General features: G+C 39.5%; 1 protein-coding gene across 2 annotated transcripts in view; it reads left to right on the top strand.

Moving 5' to 3' along the window:
• mrpl51 (mitochondrial ribosomal protein L51) overlaps positions 1-19132 on the top strand; it is a 36111-nt gene extending 16979 nt beyond the window's left edge. For both annotated transcript variants that reach the window (XM_028810014.2, XM_051931750.1), the window contains exons 2-4: positions 653-770; positions 17762-17869; positions 18886-19132. In XM_028810014.2, the coding sequence (XP_028665847.1) occupies positions 689-770; positions 17762-17869; positions 18886-19082 (387 nt within the window). In that variant the 5' untranslated portion in view covers positions 653-688 and the 3' untranslated portion in view covers positions 19083-19132. The remainder of the gene's footprint in view (positions 1-652; positions 771-17761; positions 17870-18885) is intronic.
• Positions 19133-24777: the final 5645 nt, after the last annotated feature.

The following is a 24777-nucleotide window of genomic DNA, read 5'->3' on the forward strand; positions in this document are numbered from 1 at the left end:
AACAGAAGTATGGAGTAAGAATACGTACATTCACAATCAGGTAAATTTTAATGCAAAAGAAGAAAAAAAGACCCCTTCGTAAAGGGCAGTACATAATGGTATAGTGTATGTTGCTGGTGCCTCATGGCTCCCTTGCCCTGACTTGATATCTTTGTCCAAGCACTGTCTTTCTGGACTTTATTTCTTCCACACTTGCATGGCTTTATCACAGATTTCTGGTTTCCACCCACATTCCCAATACCGTGCTGTTTAGATTAATTGTGGACTTCAAATTGGCCAGTTGAGTATTTTGCAGTGAACTGGCTTTCTATATATAGCTCCATCCTGTCTCTCGTGTCTGATGCTGCTTGATAACCATATGCAAAATTGCAGAAATTCAATCACAAAACATATGAACATTTCAGTTGGTATTAAATCTATATACAATTGAGATTTCTACATAACAAAATAAAAACAAGTCAGAATATTGGGTGACGTTGGACTAATCCTCAGATATGGAATGGTTTGAAATGTACTGTATGGATGGAGAAAAATAATTGAGTTTATATATTCACTTTTTTTTTTTTTATTATTTATTTGTTGTTTATATGTTAAAATAGGAATGTGCAGAATACTTACACTTACAGTATGTTATATGTTCTTTTGCCAACAGATCTCCTTTACTGAATATGTTAGTTTGAGCTGAAGTATGGCTACCATGTTAAAGGCACTATGGCGTGGTGTCACTACTTTGACTGCACCGGTAAACACAGCAAAAAGCTTTTCAACTGGTAAGTGATTTGGAAAACTTTTTACAAGGAGATTATACACATGATGTGGTAACTTTTGTTATAGATAGACTGTTTGTTTTTGCTGCTTCTGTGTTGTTTCACGTATTGAAACTGGTATATACATTTTTAAAAACTCAACTAGAAATCAGAGTAATACATTCTTTCTCTCTGGTTTTAATTATCTTGTGTTCTCATTATATTATAAGGTAGACCCTGTAGTCGTTTATTTTAATGTTAATACTGCTTTGACCTGAATAAAATTAGACTTTTTACACAATGAAATGCTGTTACTCAGTTTATACTTGGCTTATTTGTCATGAACACTGAGGGTCACTTTTGTATCAGCACTGAATGTAAGTAACAAGGAGGCCAAAATATAAATATACTAATAGGTTATACAACAAGAGGAACATACAGCTACATACAATTCCCTCTGGCCTACCTGTAAATGTGGTGGTCATTGACTATCATCTGGGATGGGTGGGCCACTTACCCACTTGTACACATTGCAGTTCTTGCTTACCTTAATGCAGAGTCCTTCTCTACAGTCTGAATTTATTGGTTCCGTCCAGTTGAGCTCTTACTACCTACTGTTCTCCCAACTCTAAGCATATGCTGTAACCAGGAACTAAGTTCTTATAATTCTCCAGAAAGCCACTTCCTACATCCCACATGTCTTGAAGAATTCCTGAAGTAATATACTTAGATCTCTGTCTGGCAGCCCTTGCTATTCCTGCACTGTCATACATTGACCACCACAGACAGGGACCTACAATCCCCAGACAAATGAGTGTCCTCAGTAAATTAGAGAAGCCCATATAGATTAAATAGGGATTCATATTTCTTCATCATTCCTCTTAGCACCACAACTAAATTAAGGCAATATTCTCACTGACTGTTCAAAGAATTTTGACATTATGGGTCAGCTCCTTGCTCCCACTTCTGCTTTGGGAGCCTCTTGAACTTGACACCATCACATTTGCTTGCAGCGGTGGGATAAGCTTGCGATGGAGACTGACGATCTGGAGACTGAACGGCAAGTGGGATAGGTGTCTAACTTTTCTAAAAGAACCCACAGACCCAGACTGGAAAATGACTTTTTGAGGACTGAACTTTTTAATGGATATTTATTTACTGATTGTATTAATTGTCATTTTAGAGTTCTTGTTTCTTTTAATGTCCCGGATTTACAGAGGGATCTTGGGCTTTCATTATAAGGGATTTGTTTTAGCGTTTTTATTATTTATTTGGTTTTAGTGCAGTGTGGGGCCACTCCATGGACTTGAGCCACTATTTGCACTGGGTTAAGTGAGGCATGGAGCCTTCTCGTGCAACTAGCAACTTTAAGGGGGGAGGTATGTGGTGAAGCAGGGTCAGTGTCTGTGAAATAAATATTTCTAATTGCTGCAATCGCCTCTTTGTGTGGGGACATGAGATCGTGGTGTGATCAGTTCCCGTGTGTGATGCGGGAGCGGATGGCCCTGCACTTAGTGCACAGGTGCCGGATTGCCCACAACCCTAATTGCCGAAGGAGCTGCTGATTGCCACAGCTGTGCCATGTACCTGGTTTATAAGGAAAATGAGAGTGCGAGAGGGGGACAAAAAAGCAGATCAGAGATTGAGTGGAAAAAAGACTGGCTTGTAACAGAGAGCACTAGACATAAATGAGGTTTAAAGAAAATGGAAGACAGAGAGGCAGAGTTGGAGAGAGAGAGAGAGCGAGAGCATCCGAGCTTACGAGAGTAGGGCAGGTCGTCGGGAGTAAGCCTCAGGATCATGGGAGCCGGAGGCTGGGAAATGGGTGCTCCTACTGAGGGCTTTCTTGGGAATAGGAGTGGCCCAGTTGGCGGGGTCTCCTCGCAAGGGCCAAAGGTGAACGATGGGAGAGGTGTGTGGGGCTCAATGAGTTGCCCTGCATGTTTAAACACAAACAAGATTTTTTTATTACAGTATATTTGAACAGTCATGTAAACTGCATTTAAACGAATCAAACAGAGAACAATTTTACCAAATGTAAAATGCTGCTTTGGAGTGAAACCTGTCTGGCAGCAGTGCAAAAATCTCTTAAGTAAAAAGTTTATAATGTACCACCTCACATGTAATGTTTTTACACAATTTGGAATACAAAGTAAACAGCCAGCAGCAAAGTATGCCAAGTGTCTGAGTGCAACAAAGCTTTCAGTATACAAAGTACACAGCCTGCACTGGTTTGATTTGGCATAAGGCGAACACATTAGGTGGCACATTGTGAATGGAACAAGCTGCATGAACAGAACATAGTGCTGAAGATTACAACATTGTACTTGTGATGATACTATCTGTGTACTTTGTTTTCCAAGGTGTTTGAATAGTTTACAGTACACAGAGAGCATACGCGATGTATGCAAATCAAAAATAAATGGTTGTCTTTTTCTGCTTTTGTATACATCTGCCATAAAACCATGTGTGTGTGTGATTAAACACATACAAGTGTGTGTATGTGATTCAATATATGTTCCAGCGTTTCAATATAGCTTTCTGAAATCATATATTTTTCATAAAAGGCATCTCACATATTCATTGGTAGATCCATGTTCATAAAGAAACCCCACTGTTTATTCACACAGCTGGTTCCACCAGCAATGTTCCACCTCACGTGTTCATCTTTCCCCATATCAAATTGATGTTGGCAGTGTAATTTGTATTCTGGAGAGTGAAAACACTGCAGTGCAATTACTCTACTCTGATTTTAATTTGTTTTTCTTTGCATGTAAGTACTTCTTTGACATCTTCTAAAGCACTTTGAGCTGCATCCTTTTTATAAAATTGTGCTATAGAAATAAATACTGTTGTATTGCAGTTCATGACATTTGTCTTAATGTTGTCCTTGTATCTCATTTTCTGACCTCCTTTATGCATCATCTTGTGAGAATTTGTGAGTAAAGGACTTGTTTGGGCATGCATGGGTCTGGCTTTCTAATGACATGACCCATCCATTTGAGCTTATGTTGAGCAATAGTGATGGTAGATAAATTGGCCTCTCCCAGTACACTGCAGTTTGTACCTTTTTTTTTCTCCAAGCTAATGTTGATGATTTTTTATGAGGTATCTTTGTTTATATGCCTCAAGAGTCCTCAGGTGCCTGGTTTATGTTGTCCAATATTCAGAGCTGTAAAGTAGGGTGGTAAGCACTATAGCATTATATACCAAACTTTTTATTCTGCCCTGGAGGTCTCAGTTTTCAAAGACCCCTTTTTTAATCTTGAGAATACCCCACTGACACATCCAAGGCAATGGTATATTTCATCATCGGTTTATACTTTGGAGGACAGAATGCTGCTAAATTATTGGGAATGCACCACCTTTTCCATTTTGGTGTTGCCAACAAAAATGACTGGAAGCATAACAAGAATATTGTTATCAGAAGGTGGTTGGTAATAAGACTTAAATGTTTTTTGTGGTAGAAATCAAACATACTAACTAAAGAAAGAAATGGATCCTCAAAAGGGACAAACCTGATAAAATCTTTTTGTGCTAGTAATCAGACAGGAGAAAAGCGTTTCATTTCATCATTTAATTTCTCCTTGGCAAATGCCTTATCCATTATAGCAGTCTGTCACAGGATAGTCAGAATGGTCAGAGAATCGTTTTATGGACTATTGAATTTACATAACAGTGCCACATTTTGCTCTGGCTGGTTTGTTGTACTACACCCAACTGACTTAGAAATGTTGGGAGCATGTGCTATATAAAATAAAAATCAATTTTATTATATTCTGGTTCTTCTACCCTTTGAGTTGAGCTACCAACCTTGAAATTTCTGTATATTTAACAGTTGTCCATTCTAGTTGTTTTACAGGACATCTGCTGATTTCTTAGTCATCTTTTAGTCATCTTTTGACCTACATCTGGCTTCCTGTTAAGCCTGAACAGGTTTTTGACATTTGTAAACCCTTTATGCTATTTTTTTAATTGAGTGGCATGTTAACCTAAAATTAGTCTTAGTGCCAAACCAAGCTGCTTTATGCCTTCACAAAACCATTTGGAGCTACCTGCAGATCTTCCACTGAGCTAGCAACAGGGGCATTGTCATCAGCATATAGCAGCCCCATGATGAAGGTGATGGTAGTTTTGGTTTTTGCCCTAAATCTGTTGATGTTAAAAGAGTTTTCCATAGAATCTGTAGAAGGTTTTCACACTCTGTTCCAGATTTCCACCATTGAGATGGAGAATAACAGAGACAAAGAAAAAGGTGGGAGCAATGACACATTCCTGGAACACACTTCCATGTCAACTCTGAATAGTTATTTTTACAGAGTACTGTGGCAGACTTGACAGTATTGTCAAACAACACCTGCTGTACTTTGATGTATTTATCTGGGCAGCCGATGTTTGCCAGAATCGACCAGAGAGGTTGTCAGTTAATCAATTTTGAAAGCTTTGGTGAGGCCATGTATAGCACGTATGTCAAACTCACTACCATTGGTGGGCCGCTTCGACTGCCATACGTGCGTCAACGGGCCACACTGTAACAAATACTATTATACTATTATACAAAGTTACTGTAGCCTTCTTTCCAATACTGAAAACTTAAAAAAATGTAACAACTTAAAGTTTAAGTAAAGCAATTTATTTCCATACAATCTCCATACAACAGCGTACAATTAGAGTCTTAGCCTCTTAACTAGGTCCTTATATAGGAGTCTTACAGTCTGAGATCTATTTCTTTTGTCCCGACACTTGGCAAGTGCTTCTGAACATAGACAGTACTCTCAATGCCAGCTTACAGATCTGCACATACGAGGGTGGCAGGTAAGCATACAAGCCTGGCACACCAACTTCGTTGTATTTTGCCTTCAGAATAGAATCTGACTGCAGTTCAATCCATTCCATTTGGATATTCTCAGGCGCATTCTCAACGTTGTAAGAGTATGGTGACATAAACAGCTCAAAGTCCTGTTCGTGTGAACTGAAATCACGAAAATGCTCACTGAATTCATTGCTCAGTAATTCAAGTTGGAAAACAAATCCTCCAAAAATCTAATTTTACTTTACTAAGTTTACTTCAAAGTTTATATTGTAAAATAAGCTAATACGCAAAAAGCCCCCTGACCTACACTAAGTTTACAAACTCACAAAAATTTGTTAATAAACAACTCGCCAACTTCTCGTGTCCACTTCAGATCTTCAGCTGTAGTCTGCACTAACTGTTCGTTACAATATTAGCACAAAATTACATAAAACTAGATCAAAAAAACGTGAAAATATGCGAGCTATTACTATTCGTGATGGTCATTTCTGCCCAGTGGCCATTCTCATTCTGCTTGGGGTTGGTTGGGGGATGGGTGACAGTGTCATGCCTAGGGTATCAAGGAGCTGACACCGCAGCTGCAATGCCATGGGAAAACGCGCCTTTGTCAGAAAACGGAAGTAAGAAAAGTCAATAAGTAATACCGAAGATGCAGAATGGTTCAATCCCAAATGATAGTAATCATTTTGTACAAGTTTAGTGCTAACTAGGATCTGTCATGCAGGTCGCACAGATTTCGCGGGCCACGTGTTTGACATGCCTGATGTATAGTGGCTGATTTGTTATCGGAACTTTTCTTGGAGTTGTCAAACAGTGAAAATCATGTCCATGGTTCCTCTATTTGGTTAGAATTCACTCTGATACTCTGAAATAATGTGTTCAAACAAAGGGAGTAGTCTGTTTGTCAGAACCTGAGCTGGAATTTAGGGAATATGGAAAATCAGAGCAATCCTAAATTGCCGAAGGATTTAGTCTTTGTCCCATACTTTCTGGATGGTATGAAGGTGACTAAGGAGATCAGGCACTCCTCCTTTTAGGGCTTAATAGGGAATTCCATGAGGTCCAGTGGACTTATTGTTCTTCATATTATTTATGGCATCCTGCATCTCATTCAACCCATATTTTCCCTTATGGGTGCTTAAGCCAGCTGATTGAGTGCATCCATCTCTGGAGTAGTGTCCTGATTTAGTAGCTTCTCCTTGTGTTTTCCATTGACTCATTGTATTAAAGTAGTGTTCAGCTGTCTTTGGGACCTGGAAGCTTTCCTGGGGATGGGGATGTTAGGCTGCTGTAGCTAAACCATTTTTACGTAGCGTCAAAAAAATCCTCTTGTATTTCAAGCATCAAAAAGCTGCTGATCTCTTCAGAATTCTTTTTTTGTCAACCATTGATTTTTAAGTTTCCTGACCCTGTGTTGAGCAGGTGACTTTTACATTTGCATAGGCAGCTTTTTCGGTCTTATGTGTTATGTCATTCTGCCAGTGGGTGAAAGTTTGTCTCTTAAGGTTAATGAGTTGGGACTCATTCTCCTCAAACCAGTCCCACTGTGTTCACACTATGCAGGAACTATGTATGGGTGTAATTAAAGCAACAATTTAAAATGTTAAATTTTTGTGTCCTAACATGGTCACCTGCAGAGAATGATTGTCTTTTGAATATGCAGCTGCATTTATTTTTATTATACATCGGCAATTTCAGGTTTGATTTCTAATCTGCATAAATACCTCAGCAACAAAATGTTTTCTGCGTGATAGTTTGAAGTTTCAAGTTTCCCATGAAATGACAAAAGGCTGTCAGTGTGCTATAATATACAACAGTATGCTGTTGGTGCACCTCAAAGTACAAATAAGTTTAGGTACAGCATATTATATTAGTTCATCTGTATGGTCAGGTTAGGTTGCATGCACTGGTACAGGGCATTGCCGCACCCACCACACAATGAAACACTTTGGGATCCTGATTGGAAACCCCCAGGCAGACGCGCGGTCCTGTTTTCACCCTCCAGAAATGACCATCTGTCTTCCACAGCCAGGTATTATGTGGGCGCCCCCTTGGCCTGGTCTAGCCGCTCAGGTCCTTAACAATGAGGATCCTGCAAGCTGGATCACATTCGGCAAATCATGCCACATGACCATAGTATGGTAGCTGATGCTCCCTCACAATGCAGGTACTGTGCCTCCTTCGGGACTGTATGGGTTATATTTAAATTCTTATTTATTCAAAGAAACTTTTATTTAATTAAAAGTTCCCTTTTAGTGTTTATTATTTAATTTTTGTTTACTGTAAATTCTATTAACAGATAATTGGTAAGATTCAATTGTCTGTGTTTATTTTCCCAGCTTAGCACTGTGCAAAGTAATATTAATCGCCATAACCATTAAGTAATAGATTTAAATAAATATATTTAAACATATAATTGTTAACACCATGGGAATGGTTATGTGACCAAAGTTGTAACATTTTCCAAGGCTGATACACCCTCCTAGGGCTGGATGATATGGAAAAAAATTTTATCACAATATATATTTTTTTTTCATATCAGTCGATATCAATATAAATCAAATCACTATTTCTGTCAGGCTTAAAGCGTTTCTTTTTACTCCTAAGTGAGATGCGAGTATATAATGTTAATTTTGGTTTAAATATGATCTATTTTCTGCCAGAATTTGAACATGACAAATGTACTGCAGAACATTATACAACTGTATTACAAATAAATAAAATAGGTATATATTAAAATTAAATCTTAGCTCTGACCAGTGAAATGCTCAAGTATTACAGAGGAACACAAACAAAATGCACAACTAAATTTTTGGTCAATTTGAAATAAACAGAAAAGGTAATAAAAAATATAAAACAAAAGTCTCAATTCTGACCACTCAAAGCATTCAAGTCTTACAGGAGAACACATTAAATCTGTTGGTCAACTCCAAATAAATAAAATCTTAATTGTAAAATCTTAAATCTAAAACTAAAATCTTAAAGCTTTCAACATAAATTCTTCGGTCGGTTCCAAATAAATAAAGTGTATATTTATACAAAATAAAATCCCAGAAAACTACCTCAATACAATACAATACAATACAGTTTATTTTTGTATAGCCCAAAATCACACAGGAAGTGTTGCAATGGGCTTTAACAAGCCCTGCTTCTTGACCGCCCCCCAGCCTTGACTCTCTAAGAAGACAAGGAAAAACTCCCAAAAAAACCTAGTAGGGAAAAATGGAAGAAAGCCTTGGGAAAGGCAGCTCAAAAAGAGACCCCTTTCCAGGTAGGTTGGGCGTGCAGTGGGTGTCAAAAGAAGGGGGTCAATGCAATACAATACACAGAACAGAACAAATCCTCAATAAAAAATAAAAAATAAAATTTTTTTAAAAGTACGGAGCAGAATTTGGATAATTTTAGACTCCTGGAGACCTCATCCATCAAGCTGCCATACCATTTGGCCATTCCATGGCTGAAACAGTGTTGGGCCAGCCAATCCGATGAAAGGATACTGTACTCAATACTGTATCCTTTCCATTGTATAGCTTTAAACTGTTTTAAATGGTTGAGAAACAAACCCACAAATAACTAGACAAAAACATTCTGTGCACAGTATATATCCTCAGCATAAACAAAATTTATATTGTTTATATGAATTCAATTATGGTCAGTTTATACTCCAACGCAAAAAACAAAGGCACAAGAAATCCCCATTAGTGCAGCACTTGTTTGGGTCTGGAATTGTAAAGTCTTGCATTGTACGTGCTCTAAAGGATGGCACTGCTTCAGACGGTGCAAAAGATTAGTGGTATTACCTGTCTTTGTGGGAGCTTGCTTTTGACACAATTTAAAGTGCATACTACTCTGCTTCTTGTTGGGCTTCAAATAACAAAAATATCTCCACACTACTGAATTCCTCGGACCCTTCTTTTCAATAATATCCTCGTCTTTTGAGCCTTTGGCATTGTCTGCTTGGGCATCTTATTCAGTAACACTGATTTTTTATTTTTTTTTTTTTGAATTTTCATTAACATTTTCTGTCGTCTTTTCCTTTTTTATCTCGTTCCCACTCCTGACATACTGATGTGCAGACGGCTACTGTAGCCCAAACATTAGCATGTGTGCTGTTGCCAGCTGCTACGCTACGTGTTGTGTGTATCAACCTAACCTGACGTGGCTGTAACTCTGTTCCAGCCACATGATTATTGATGCTATTCTCATTATCATTGGATTTTCATCTTATCTGTCAAAACAAGTCTACTGACTTCCAATAGACTATGTCTTATATTTCTATCGAGGAAATGTTATTTCACAATCTTCTTGATCCCAAATAATTAAACTCATCCACCATCGCCAACTCTACTCCCTGCATCCTCACCATTCCACTGACCTTCTTCTCATTTACACACATGTATTCTGTCTTGTTTCTACTGACCTTCATTCCTCTCATCTCTAGATCATATCTCCACCTCTCCAGAGTCTCCTCAACCTGCTCCCTACTCTCTCTACAGATCACAATTTCATCATCAAATATCATAGTCCACGAGGACTCCTGTCTAATCTCAACCTGTCCATCACCATTGCAAATAAGAAAGGGCTCAGAGTTGATCCCTGATGTAATCCCACCTCCACCTTGAATGCATCCATCACTCCTACCGCAAACCTCACCACTGTTACACTTCCCTCATATATTTCCTGTAAAACTCTTACATATAGTGCTGGGTGGTATGACCAAAATTCTATATCATGGTATTTTTCAAAATTATACCGGTTTCACGGTATTTTTTTCCCATGCATGAGTGGATGTGAACCTAATTTTCCACTGCAATTACTGCAGTAGACTGGCTAAGAGTAACCTGTTCCACTGTCATGAGAATTGTACAAAAAACATTTTAATGTGCACACATGTGTTAATACAGGTTTGCATGGCCCCATAAAGTGATAGTTTTCAAGGGGGTGGCACTAATGAAGAGAAGGAATCACATTGCATGACAGTTGCAGTCATAATATAGAACCTTTTTATTGAACACATTTTTTCAAGCAACTTAAACTAATTTTGACAACATATTTTCAACTATCCAAAGAGGCATTTAGACTTAGTAAAATACCCAGAAGTGCTTGTCAAATGTTGTATTGCACTGAACATGTCTTAGAAAAGGAATAAATAGTAAATATTTTTTGTAAACCAACTACACTTTCTGTTAATGTTAACAATCTCTGTCCACTGACATGTTAAAGTGACTTTTTAAACAACTTTACCACCATTAAACTGCATAATATTTAAACTAATAAATAATAACAATAAAATAAACGCAACTTCCAGTAATAATACTATTACTTCAAGACTTCAAGCCCAGGTGCATTACACGGTATTCACCAAATAAAAATAAAATAAAACAAGGGCAACTTGATGATGACATCTTTACCAACTGAACCATCATTAAGGCAAATTGCATTAATGTGGACCTTGCTTCAAGCTAAGCTATATACATAAATAATAAAACTGCAACTTATGTTGAGATTAAAGTCGACATTTCCACTTTATTCTCATTTTATTTTGTCATTAAAGTAGAATGTCATAAACTAAACTTCATCCTAAAATCAATGTTTAATTTACTAGATTTTCTCAAACCCCTTCATAAGTTAATGTAGCACATTAAATGCTTTGTGTTAAGTGTTCCCCGACCCAGTTAATCGCTCTGCGCTTCTTAAACTGACTTCCTCTGCACTAAGAGGAGGCACAGGCAGCGATCGCTGCACAGAATCCATTCACTTCATGATAAAGGGGTCCCCAGGTTTACGTTCAGTGTAGAGGACTTTATGGCAGGTGTGAAGAGGCTCCAAAAAACTGGATGTATGAATGGCTATCGCACAGGTTTAACTTAAATATTGTGTAAATGTTGGGTTAGTGAGCTGGTGGTCCGAGACATGAACACAGAATTCAATGGATGTTCTTCTGAGCGGGCTTTCTTTATTGCATGCGTGCTGTCTCTGTCTGACGTTCCAAACCCCCAGTTCATATCCTTCCTTTTTCTTTCTCCACATAAACAATCACCACACGATAAACGTTTTTGTGAAATTAAAACTAGTTATAAACTTAGACCATGGAGTGTTCAGATCTTTAAAAAAAATCTTCGTTATACATGTTTAATTATGCCATCCATTCAGGGTTGCGCCCATCCCAGCAAGCATTGTGCGAGGCAGGAGTAAATCCTGAACAGGGCGCCAGCACATCGCAGGGTGAATACGAGCAATACATACATTAGGGTCAATATAGCATAACAATACCCCACATCCTACATGACTTTGAAAGGAAACTGAAGCACGCCGAGTAAACCCACGAGAAAAACATGCAAATTCAAGGCAGGGAACACCCGGGACCCCCTTGCTGCGAGGCAGCAGTGCAACCTCCACACCACCGTGCCCCGACATGATTAATACATGCTTTAATGCATTTCATCATGAAAATGATATCGAGTATTTATTTTAGCATTCTAAATGTTCAGGGAGCAGGAATATCATGAAATTAATGTATTCTGTGTGATGATCGCTGCCTGCACCTCCTCTTAGTGCAAGAGGAAGTCCGTTTAAGAAGCACATGGTGATTAACATGGCCCGGAGAACACTTAACACAAAGCATTTAATGTACTACATAACTTATGACGGGGTTTGAGAAAATCTAGTAAATTAAATATTCATTTTAAGATGAAGTTTAGTTTACGATGTTCTACTTAAATGACAAATTACGAGAATAAAGTCAACATGTCGTCACACTACTACACAGTACTCAGGTACATTTCACAGTATTGAAAAAAAAATAAAACAAGTACAACTTGGCTTGCAGTATTATCCAGTAATATTGAAACAGTATTCACACATTTGAACATAATGGTCCACATCCGACCTTTTAAAACCAAAGTATCTCCAGACAACAAACACAGCTCCTTTTTTTTTTTTTTTTAGCAAAAGTTCTTCTGTGTCATCAACTTTATCGTCTGCTACAGCTTCAGTTTCGGAATGTTCTCTGTCTATTTTCACCATTCAATACCTCCACTAACACATGTACTCCGTTGCATGCGTGTTTAGTGGTGCAGCAGTGAAAAAGGTCCCCCCTTAAACAGTTTCCTGCTGCGCCACGTTCCAAATGTTGTTTAGGCTATTTAAACGGGTGTTGTGGTATAAGAAAAATCCATATCATAATAAAAATAAAAAAACATTTTTTGGTATGAACCGGTGTACCGCCCAGCACTACTTTCATAGTTTTCTGCCACTTCCGACTTCCTTATACAATACCATAACTCCTTTCGAGCACCCTATTATATGCTTTCTCCAGGTCCACAAAGACACAATTTAGCTCCTTCTCTGTACTACTTCATCAACACCCTCAGTGCAAACATTGCATCTGTTGTGCTGTTTCTTAGCATGAAACCATAGTGCTGCTCACTAATCATCACCTCACTTCGTAACCTAGCTTCCACTACTCTTTCCCATAACTTCATGCTGTGGCTCATCAATTTTATCTCCCTATAGTTACTACAGCTCTGCACTTCCCTCTTATTCTTAAAAATCAGTACAAGTACTCTTCTTCTCCACTCCTTAGGCATCCTCTCACTTTCTAAGATTCCATTAAACAATCTGGTTAAAAACTCCACTGCCATCTCTCCTAAACAATTCCATGCTTCCATAGGTCTATCATCTGGACCAGTGGCCTTTCCATTCTTCATCCTCTTCATAGCTGTCCTTTATTTCTCCTTGCTAATCCATTGCACTTACTGATTCACTATCTCCACATCATCCAACCCTCTCTCTGTCTCTCTCTCTCTCTCTCTCTCTCTCTCATTCTCTTCATTCACCAAACTGTTAAAGTACTCTTTCCATCTGCTCAGCACTCCCTCCTCACTTGTGAGTATGTTTCTATCTTTATCCTTTATCATCCAAACCTGCTGCACATCTTTTCCTGCTTGGTCCCACTTTCTAGCCAATCAGTACAGGTCCCTTTCTCCCTCCTTAGCATCCAACCTCTCATACAACTCATCATACGCCTTTTCTTTAGCATTTGTCACCTCTCTCTTCACCTTACGCCTTACCTCCTTGTACACTTGTCTACTTTCTGCATCTCTCTATCCCATTTCTTCTTCACCATCCTCTTCCTCTGTATACTCTCCTATACTTCCCCGTTTCACCATCAGGTTTCCTTTTCCTCCTTCCTCTGTTCAGTGTCACACCAAGCACCCTTCTTGCTGTCACCCTTACTACTCCTGCTGTAGTTTCCCAACTGTCTGGTCGCTCTTCACTGCCACCCAGTGCCTGTCTTACCTCCTCCCTAAACTCAACCTTGTAGTTTTCCTTTTTCAACTTCCACCATTTGATCCTTGGCTCTGCTCTCACTCTCCTCCTCTTCTTGATCTCCAACATCATCCTACAGACCACCATTCTATGTTGCCTAACTACAGTTTCCCCTGCCACCACTTTGCCGTCTTTAATCTCCTTCAGATTGACTCTTCTGCATAGGATATAGTCTACCTGTATGCATCTTCTTCCACTCTTGTACGTCACCCTGTGTTCCTCCCTCTTCTTAAAATACGTATTCACTACAGCCATGCCTATCCTTTTCACAAAATCCACTATCATGTGACCTTCTTCATTCCTCTCCTGGACACCGTATCTACCCATCACCTCCTCATCTCCTCTGTTATCTTCACCAACATGTCCATTGAGATCTGCTCCAATCATCACTTTCTGTCCCTTGGGAACACTGTCCATCACTTTCTCTTCTTTCTCATCCATCGCAAACCTAACTTAAGGGGCATATGCACTAACAGCATTCATCATCATCACACCTCCAATTTCCAGCTTCGTAATCATTACTCTATCAGACACTCATTTCACGTCCAAAATACTCTTGACATACTGTTCCTTTAGAATAACCCCTACCCCATTTCTCCTTCCATCCACACCATGATACATCAATTTGAATCCACCTGGCCTTACTCCCCTTACATTTAGTCTCTTGTACCCACAATATATCAACCTTCCTTCTCTCCATCATATCAGCTAACTCTCTCCCCTTACCAGTCATACTGCCAACATTCAAAGTTCCTACCCTCAGTTCCACTCTATTTACCTTCAACCTCTCCTCCTGCCTCCGGACACATTTCCGCCTTCTTCTTCTCCTTTTTCAGCCAACATTAGCCAAATTTCCACTAGCACCCTGTTGGCTAACAGTACTGATGGCAGCCATTGTTAACCCGGGCCTCGACCGATCTGGTATGGAAATTTGTATTGTTGTCCGCATATTGATCTGGGAAAATGTTACACCGGATGCCTTTCCTGACATAACCCTCCCCATTTATCTGGGCTTGGGACCAGCACAAAGAAACATACTGGTTTGTGCATCCCCTGTGGTTGGGTTGAAAAGTTATTTCACAATAATTCTCTTTATTGTATTATTCCCAGTCCTACCCCCTCCCCTGTTTTGATGTGCAACCAATGCAAAGATTATTTGTGGGAAATACTGGACAAGTGAATACAGTAATCCCTCGCTATATCGCGCTTCGCCTTTCGCGGCTTCACTCTATCGCAGATTTTATATGTAAGCATATTTAAATATATATCGCGGATTTTTTGCTGGTTCGCGGATTTCTGCGGACAATGGGTCTTTTAATTTCTGGTACATGCTTCCTCAGTTGGTTTGCCCTGTTGATTTCATACAAGGGACGCTATTGGCAGATGGCTGAGAAGCTACCCAACTTACTTTTCTCTCTTTCTTGCGCTGACTTTCTCTGATCCTGACGTAGGGGGATTGAGCAGGGGGGCTGTTCACACACCTAGACGATACGAACGCTTGTCTAAAAATGCTGAAAGATTATCTTCACGTTGCTACCTTCTGTGCAGCTGCTTCGTGAAGCGACATGCTGCACGGTGCTTCGCATACTTAAAAGCTCGAAGGGCATGTATTGATTTTTGATTGTTTGTTTTTCTCTGTCTCTCTCTCTCTCTTTCTCTTTCTCACTTTCTCTTTCTCTCTCTCTCTGCTCCTGACGGAGGGGGTGTGAGCTGCTGCCTTCATTGTAACTGCTTTGTGCCGCGGTGCTTCACATACTTAAAAGCCAAACAGCCCTATTGATTTGTTTGCTTTTCTCTCTCTATCTGACAGTCTCTGCTCCTGACGCGCACTCCTTTGAAGAGGAAGATATGTTTGTATTCTTTTAACTGTGAGACGGAACTGTCATCTCTGTCTTGTCATGAAGCACAGTTTAAACTTTTGAAAAAGAGACAAATGTTTGTTTGCAGTGTTTGAATAACGTTCCTGTCTCTCTACAACCTCCTGTGTTTCTGTGCAAATCTGTGTCCCAAGCATGACAATATAAAAATAACCATATAAACATATGGTTTCTACTTCGCGGATTTTCACCTTTCGCGGGGGGGTCTGGAACACATCCCCCGCGATGGAGGAGGGATTACTGTATAGCACTTAAGTAATAGTTTCCCTTTTACACTTAGTATTTTTACCCGCGTCTGCATAACCTGTCACTAATTGTCATCATTTGGGTACAATTAAGGAAGCAAACACTTAAAAAAAAAAAAAAAAAAAAAAAAAAAAAAGGGAAATTTAAAATGAAAATGGTAATTGAAAGTTATTTAAAGCTATGGCAAATATATCTGAATTTCTTAAAATAAGAGTAAGTCAGATAACCAAACAAAATAATATAAGTAAGAATGACTCACTGCTTGGGAATTTGGGTGGAATAAAGCCCAGACACCCTGTGGAGGAAACTCATTTCACCCGCTTGTATTCGCGATCTCATTCTTTTGGTCACTACCCATAGCTCATGACCATAGGTGAGGGTAGGAACATAGATCAACCGGTAAATTGAGAGCTTTGCCTTATGGCTCAGCTCTTTTTTCACCACGACAGACCGATGCAGAGCCCGCATCACTGCGGACGCCGCACCAATCCGCCTGTCGATCTCACACTCCATTCTTCCCTCACTCATGAACAAGACCCCGAGATACTTGAACTCCTCCACTTGGGCAGGATCTCACCTCCCATCCTGAGAGGGCACTCCACCTTTTTCCGGCTGAGAATGTTTTCTGATATTTAGAGTTTTAAATTCATAGGTTTACCTTTTGTAGAAATAATCAAGAAAATTTCACACTATGCATAATTTTAGTAAAACCAAATAATTGATCCAGTTCAGGTCATCTTTGTTGTTAAATATGTTACTTTAAATATAGGTTCCTGTGCTTCTAACCAGTATGTGCACTGCAAAATGACATTAAGTATATATGTTAGAAGTTCTGGTAGTCAACAGAAATATCTTGTCTAAATAAAAGAATTAATTAGAAGAGGATTGTTAGTATACTTGAAGGATAAAATAGAAAGTACACTGGGTTGGAGCCTGGATCTACCACTTTCAACAAGGTTCCTGCCAACATATTTATAGTTATTAAGTTTTCATATGGATTACTGCTACAAGATCTGCAAAAATAATTAGACCTAGAAGTGTGCTTCTGAAGGTACAATTTACATTGTTACTCTTTAAATGAATATTCATTTTCACAGTCATTGATGTTTCCATTCTTCAGCTGCAAGTTGTTTTTGTATAAAGTATGATAGTGTTTTTTGTGGGTAAGATGGTGATATTGCTACAGAGTTAACTAGCTCCATTTACGTTGTTAATACTTATTTTTATATTTCAATGTATACACTTTTTACATAAAAACTTTTTTCACAGTCCTGTACATTTGCCTGGGCAGTCTTAAGGGAAACTGGATGGCCAGCTTGCTTAGCTTCCTTATATATAAATTAGGCAACAAACCCTTAATTTTCCATCAAGGACTGATACCTTTTTTTTTTGTCCAGTTCTCCATAGTTGCCATATTCTTGGCATAAGGTAACTGTCAGACAGTAATGGTGTTATTACCTGGTTATATTAAGACAGTTGGTTTCAATAAATAACAAAAAATAAATTTTTATCTTTTACATTTTTTATAATAATGAACTCAGTAGGAGTGTATAATGAAATTCATACTTTCAAGGAGGCATCCTTTCCAGCACTGGGAAAACTTAAATTTAATAAATGATGCTATACTTAAAGTAATTGTGTTTTTCACACTTTAAACCAAAACTACATCAAAACATTTTAATGTGGTTTTATTGCTTATGTCCTGGAGATTTTCAGATTATTTTAACATTGTTTCATTCCTTTTAAAGGATCTAGCTGCTGGATTCGAATGCATTCCATTCCACAGCCTAAAGAGGTAGACAGATGGACAGAGAAAAGGGTTATGTTTGGAATTTATGATAACATAGGAATTTTGGGTAAGTATTTGATGCATTATTAGAATTTCATAGTGACTTGCACTCCTTTCTCATTTAGTTGTCATTATATCTTATTGCTTATAAATATGAGTGGATTACATATAATAATGGATTTTTAAATGAACTCTAATAATATTTTTGTTCTCAAGTGATAAAGAATGTCTGATTGAAAACAGGAGAAGGCCAAGACACAAAAAAACATTGTGGAATGCTGAGGTAGAGATGACAATTGAGAAAAAGAGGCGCTGCTATCTGGAGAGTCAGTAAACATAGGCAGAAGGTGACAGGTGGTGCAATCTATAGGGAAGTAAAGCAAAATGTTGGGTGAATGCAAGGAGTTAAGAGAAAGGAGTTTATAAGTGAGCTGCAGAATGAGTAGGGAAAGAGTAATTTGTTTAGGATATAGTAGGTGAATTGATTGAAAAATGCTAAAAAGGAACCTAGTGATTGGTAATAATGTGATTAAGGATGTTTGAAAGAAGTGTATGGAGGACAGACTGAGTGTGAACAAATAGGATAATGGTCTTCACTGTTAAATAATAGAAGGATATAGCTACTGCATAATTTTTTAAAAGAGAAGGTCACAAAATTACTGAAAAGGTTAAAGATGGGTAAATTATCCAGAACTGGAAAGGGGAAATGTGGAAGGCAGTGAAAGAACCTGAAGATGAATGGTTGACAGACCTGTGCAACAAGATTGTATGTTATGGGAGGATTTCTATATATAAAGGAGAGAATGATCCACTGGAGTGTCTTCATATTGAGCAATGCAACTTTTGGAGCAGGTAATGAAGGTAGCTGAGAGAGTGCTAAAATAGGAATAAAGATGACGTAAAGAGTAGCTAAATGCAATTTAAAGGTTTTTTCCATGCTGAAAAGGAAAGAAGGTTAAAGACACAATGTTTCATCTGTATAGACTTCAACAAATTGTATACATTTACATGCATTTAATATAGTTTTCTCTTTGAATTTATGAAAAATGTAAGTTTCATAGCTGTATTGTCTTTTCTTTCCAGGGGACTTCAAAGCACACCCCAAGGACCTAATTGTTGCTCCTGTTTGGCTGAAGGGATTTCGTGGAAATGAACTGCAGCGTTGCATCCGGAAAAGGAAAATGGTTGGAGAGCGCATGCTCTATGATGACTACCATAATCTCAAAAAAAGAATCAAGTATCTGTACAAACGCTTTAACCGCTACGGCAAGCATCGCTAAAAACTGATTAAAATAAACTTAGTAAAACATTGTTTTGTTTAGCACCTGTACATTTGAATTTTCAAGTCAGTCACTTAGGTTGTTGTCCATTGAATCATTGGGTATACATTATGCATTTTCCTTGCAAAAGAATGTTTGGGGTTAGGAGTCAAAAGTCAGCACTGATATTTAAACTACTTCTTTCTTCCATATCCTACCTGTATGTGTTCTCAGCTGATTCAGTTTCAGGCCCACACCTCATGAAGAATCAAAATGCAAAACATTACATAACTAGTTTGGTAATAATTAGTTGGTCAGTTTTTTTAGATCAATTGTGATATTTAAATATACAATGTTTGTGGAAAAATACAAGCATTTTTTTTCTCAAAAATAATTATATAATACGCAGTGCTGTCCATCATAATACTAGCATAACTTCACAGGGTCATTATTTTCACATGCATAGGGTATAGGATAAGTATTCCTACCTGAAATAACTACCTTATCTGAAAACCATCTTCCTATATGAAAAATCACAAAACGTACTATATTTGTCATAGTACAAGTATACTGTAAAATTATAAGACCTGTTGCTATGCCCAAAAAAGTGCTTAGCATCACGTTTTGTTACTAACCTTAAGGTCTAGCATAAAGTGTTTAAGGCTTTTGTTGACATCATGGGGAAGAAGACTGAAACAATTTTTAAGCATTGACAAATATTTTTATATATACGAAAGGCATTCAATAGTTTACCTACTTCAGTAGGAAAGAAAAGAGTTTAAAAAAATGTGTTTTATATTTCAATATAGTCCCCTGATAGCTCCATACACTTCATTTACATTTCCTGCCAGGACTTTAGCCCCTTTGAAAAAAAACTTCTGTTTGACCTTCAAAACTAGGACGTCACCGCTGCCTTGGCGTCTTCATCATTTGAAAACTGCTGTCCACGGACAGATTTATTCAAAACTCTGAACAGGAAATAATCTGAGGGAGTCAGGTCAGGACTTCAGGGTTGATGGTTCAGCTGCTGGAACCTACATTCTTGGATGGCAGCCTGTGATTGACTTGACATTTGAACCAACGCATTGTCATGTATAAGCTTACTTGATTCACACAAGGACTCTCCTGACATCCTGTCTCTTGGAATGTTAGACAAGTTTGAGACATGTCATAACACGCCCAGACTTGTTTCAACATGCTTGCTACTTTCTTACGCAGGTAGATAAATTATTGAACACCCATTGTGAGTATGTATATATAATTTATATAACTTTTGTCAATGCTTTATATATCTGAGATTTCTGAGCTCTATTGAGACCCCCGGATCTGTACTGCACCCTGAAATTTGGTTGACATGTCTGTCGAAACTTGCTTGACCGTCACCAAGGCAACTGAAAATTCACAGCCTCCCCACATAACATGCCTGTTGCGTGATGATTGATGAAGGGAACATTTGAAACCAGCCACTGACCTGGCCCTAATGCTGCGTGTTTGCTGTGTCTTTGTGTAATGAAGTGGTAGCTCACGTTTAAATAAATACATTGATTTTTCTGGTTTTGATTGGAATAAAGTAGTTTTTCTAGAAGCGTTTGGACTCTTGCATTTTCTCTCAGGTGCAAGACAGTGACTCATATGTCACATGGTACAAGAAGTGGGGATCTTGCACTGATGGATCCTCAACAGGCACATGATTCTCTGCTCCCACTGAAGCTGGATGAGGCTCCTGCAGGCACCCTGGCCCTTGCCTGTCCCATAGATGTGCTGGTGAAGACAACCTACAGTGTATCCTATTTTGTTTTGAACACACGGCAACAACTGATGAGCTGGTACAAGATAGGCTGGTCAGCTATTTTGGCCCCCTTTTTGACCGGAGAGGCCCTACAGGTCATGCAAAACCTTCCTTCTTAAAGTCTTGATAATTATGACTTCCTGAAACAAAAGAGCTTCCTCCATATGGCTGTGAGCCTTCACCAAGTTGTTTTTGCTTATATTCCTGCTAGGGCTCCCCTCTATCCAATGCCCATTGTGGATGTCCCTTTTGAGAAAGTTTGGTTAGATATTGTTGGCCCACTTCCCAAGAGTAAGAATGGCCATCAGTACACACTTGTGTTGGTTGATTATGCAACAAGGTACCTAGAGGTGGCTGCTCTGCGGAATGCCAATGCTTAAGCTGTTGCTACGGCTTTATCAGAAATATTCATGCATATTGGCATTCCTCATGAGATTGTAACTGACCAAGGTATGCCCTTCACTTCTTGTATTATGAAGCAGCTCCTTGAGAACCTTGCAATTAAACAATTGAGCACCACTGCTGAACAATTTAAGACTTTAAAACAGATGATTTGGCGATGACCCATGATGACCCCACCTCTTGTTTCCTGTTCAGGAGTCCCCAAAGGCATCTGCCGGCTTGAGTCCAATTGAGCTGTTATTTGGCTGCCAACCACAAGGGGTGTTGGATATTTTTTGGGGGGAATGGACAGGGGATTGCAATGCAACTCATGGGGTGATTTTTCGATTGAGTTGTTTCACTCCAAGAACAGGTTTCTTTCACAGTAGAGCAACAACATCACGAACAGGGGGCACAAAAATGTAATTACGACAAGATAAGCAAACTTTGTAAATTCAAAAAAGGGCGATCAGGTATTGGTTTTGAACCCCAAATGACCCACATAAATTTCAGGCAATGTGGCTTGGTCCTGCAGTAGCGGAAGAACATAAATCTCCCTTAAATTAGATCAGGATTCCCAGCCAACAAAAGCCCATACAAATCATGCATGTGAATCTTTTGAAGGAGTGGCACCAACTCCAGGAGGTTTTGGCCACGTCCGCGGCACTCTCTCAGACAGTGGTTCCAATTGGTGATGATGTGACGGACAGCCAGAAGACTGAGTTACTGTCACTGATCAGAAGGAACTCTGGTGTCTTTTTGGCCATGCCAAGCTGGACTATGTAACACAAGATCGTAATGGAACCCGGGTAATGTCATCAGCTGGATTATCTTTGGTTGCTATGTAATTCCAGTTGTCTAAATTGGTTAAGTTCTGTATTTCCGCTACTCTGGTGCCTACAAACACTTTATACCGACAGGATTCGGATTTCAGCCAGGTCAAGACTGTAGTGCAGCTGTGCGCAACATGCGGCCGTGGGCAAGGACTTTGGCGGCCGTGGACGTGTATATTAAAGTGTACGTAATGGCGGCCGTGCAGGTGTAGGGTCTCTGGACTCCAGCGAGTAAGGGGTCTCAACGCCGCGGAATCTTTGTCGGCCGGGTCGGTATGGTGACGCCGAAAGCCGATTTGTACTCTGGGGTCTCTAGACTCCTGCAAGTGTAGAATCTCAAACACCGCAGAACCTTCCTTAGCCGGGTCGGTATGTTGACCAAAATGTTTGCCCTTTATATATTCATCGTGGAAATCAGCAGTAGAATACCCACAACTACGAGAACTGGCCAGGAACATTCTCGTTCTTTTCGGAAGCACTTATTTGTGCGAAGCAGCGTTTTCCAGAATGAAATATCTGAAAAACAAGTACCGAACCCGATTGGTAGACAGCAATCTAGAGTCTGGAATACAGCTAATGGTCTCCAGCGAGTCCCCTGACTTTGCAAGTCTGTCTGCAAACATGCAAGAGCAAGGAAGCCATTAATGGCGATGTTTTCCAAACTTCCTGAAACAATTGCTGTAAAGGTTTTTTGTCCTATATGACGTTTCGTAGACATTTTTTTACATATGTAGACCAGTAAATTGAATATTGTCAGATATATCATACTCTGTTTTAATGTGTAATCTGTAAATTTTTACATAAATCATAAAACATTATTAAGTTTACTTGGACTTACTGGCGGCCGTTATTAAAGTAAAAAGTCTGTAGTGCGGCCGTTATTAAAGTAAAAAGTCTGTAGTGCGGCCGTTATTAAAGTAAAAAGTCTGTAGTGCGGCCGTCAATAGCGGAAAGGTTGCGCATGCCTGCTGTAGTGGAATCACTCCACAAGAGTACCTGCCCTATAGGCAAGCTCAGCTCTGTGGTAAGTAGATGCGCTAACTGAGCACCAGTTAAAGCAGCACAAAGCTCTAGACGAGGCATTGAGATTTGCCGTTTGGGGGCTACCCTGGACATAGCCATCACAAAGCTAACATGTATTCCCCCCTTTTCATCTTCAGTACGTAGATAAGCAACAGACCCATATAATCGCTCGGAGGCATCACAGAATACATGCAAGTCTCTCTTAGCCCCGGGAGGTATCAGCACATGGTGGGATTGTAGCAGCGAGGCAAGATTACATGCTTTATACTGCCTAGCTCCTCTACCCAGGTAAGCCATCGTTGCACAAGGGTGTCAGGGGTAATGTGATCATCCCAACCACTTTCAGTCTTCCAAAGGTCTTGTACCAGAACCTTGGCTCGTGCTGTAAAGTGAGAAACCCCAGTGGGTCATACTGGCTGGCAAGTACCTTATAAATGTTCCGCTTAGTTGGCTCAATGCATTCAATTGGGCAACATCTGTAACCAAGACTGTCCATGGTACAGTTCCAGCGGAGACCTAGTGTTGGCTCTAGTGGCTCTTCGCCATGCTGTGAAAGCCACAATACAGAATTCTCTGATCTGGCCTCATCTGGGAGATGTTGAATGACTGATGTGAAATTGCTGGCCCACTGCCTAATTTCAAAGCCACCTTCAGAAAGATGTTGACACAATTTATCTACTAGCTGCTTGGCACTTTCTATACACGGTAAGCTGTACAGACAGTTATCCACATAAAAAGCTTTATTAACACAATTCCACACCTCTTCAAAGCCTTCCTGATTGTCCTGAGCATGTTTTCTCAATGCATATGTTGCACAACAAGGGCTACAGGTTGTGCCGAAAGGTAAGACTTGCCATTCATAAACACTTGGTAACTTATCACGGTCCATATTCCTCCATATAAACCTCAGTAATGACCTGTCAGAAGGTAGCAAACGTATTTGATGAAACATAGCCTTGATGTCACCAGATATGGCAACTATATGCTGGCGAAATCGAAGAAGAACACCCAGTAATGAGGGTCCCAAAGTTGGACCTGCAAACAGATGATCATTTAAGGCAAGTCCGTCCCTCTGATAGGAGCAGTTGAATACAAGCCTGTATTTACCATTATGCTGCACCATATGATGTGGTATATACCAAGCCTCTTCATGTGATTTTATTTCCTTTTCAGTCAGAATTCTGACATGGCCTGCATCCACAAGCTTCTGGATGTGCAGTGTATGTAAGTCAGCCAAATATTGATCTTTCATAAGACACCTTTCTACACGTCTAAGGTGGGGAAGCATAGCTTCTGGAGAAGCAAGGTGCGGAGGTGAACTGACTGCTGACTGCGTGCATCTGCGGCAGAACTTGTTTGGCAAGTTGTGCTCACTGTGCATTCAGGAGGGTAACTCGTCTCAGTACATAAAACAGAAGGACTGACCTGACCAGCTACTGAAGGGTTAACATTTCCTGCCGTATTGATCAGGTCCGCTTTATCTGAAGTGTTACTTTGAAGAGCTGGGCTCAGCTCATCAGCGTTTTGCTCCTTATCCATTTGCCTTTGAACTTTATCCTTGTAAAGAAAAATCCGGCTCGAAGGACCATAAAAATGAGAACTGATCTCGGTACAACAGGCTGGTGTAATAGATGCGGGTGAGATAAAGTCCAAACGACCTCAGACACGATCAGATGTCTGGTCACGGGAG

Source organism: Erpetoichthys calabaricus, chromosome 9 (genome assembly GCF_900747795.2).
Source record: "Erpetoichthys calabaricus chromosome 9, fErpCal1.3, whole genome shotgun sequence".
Lineage (NCBI taxonomy): Eukaryota > Metazoa > Chordata > Cladistia > Polypteriformes > Polypteridae > Erpetoichthys > Erpetoichthys calabaricus.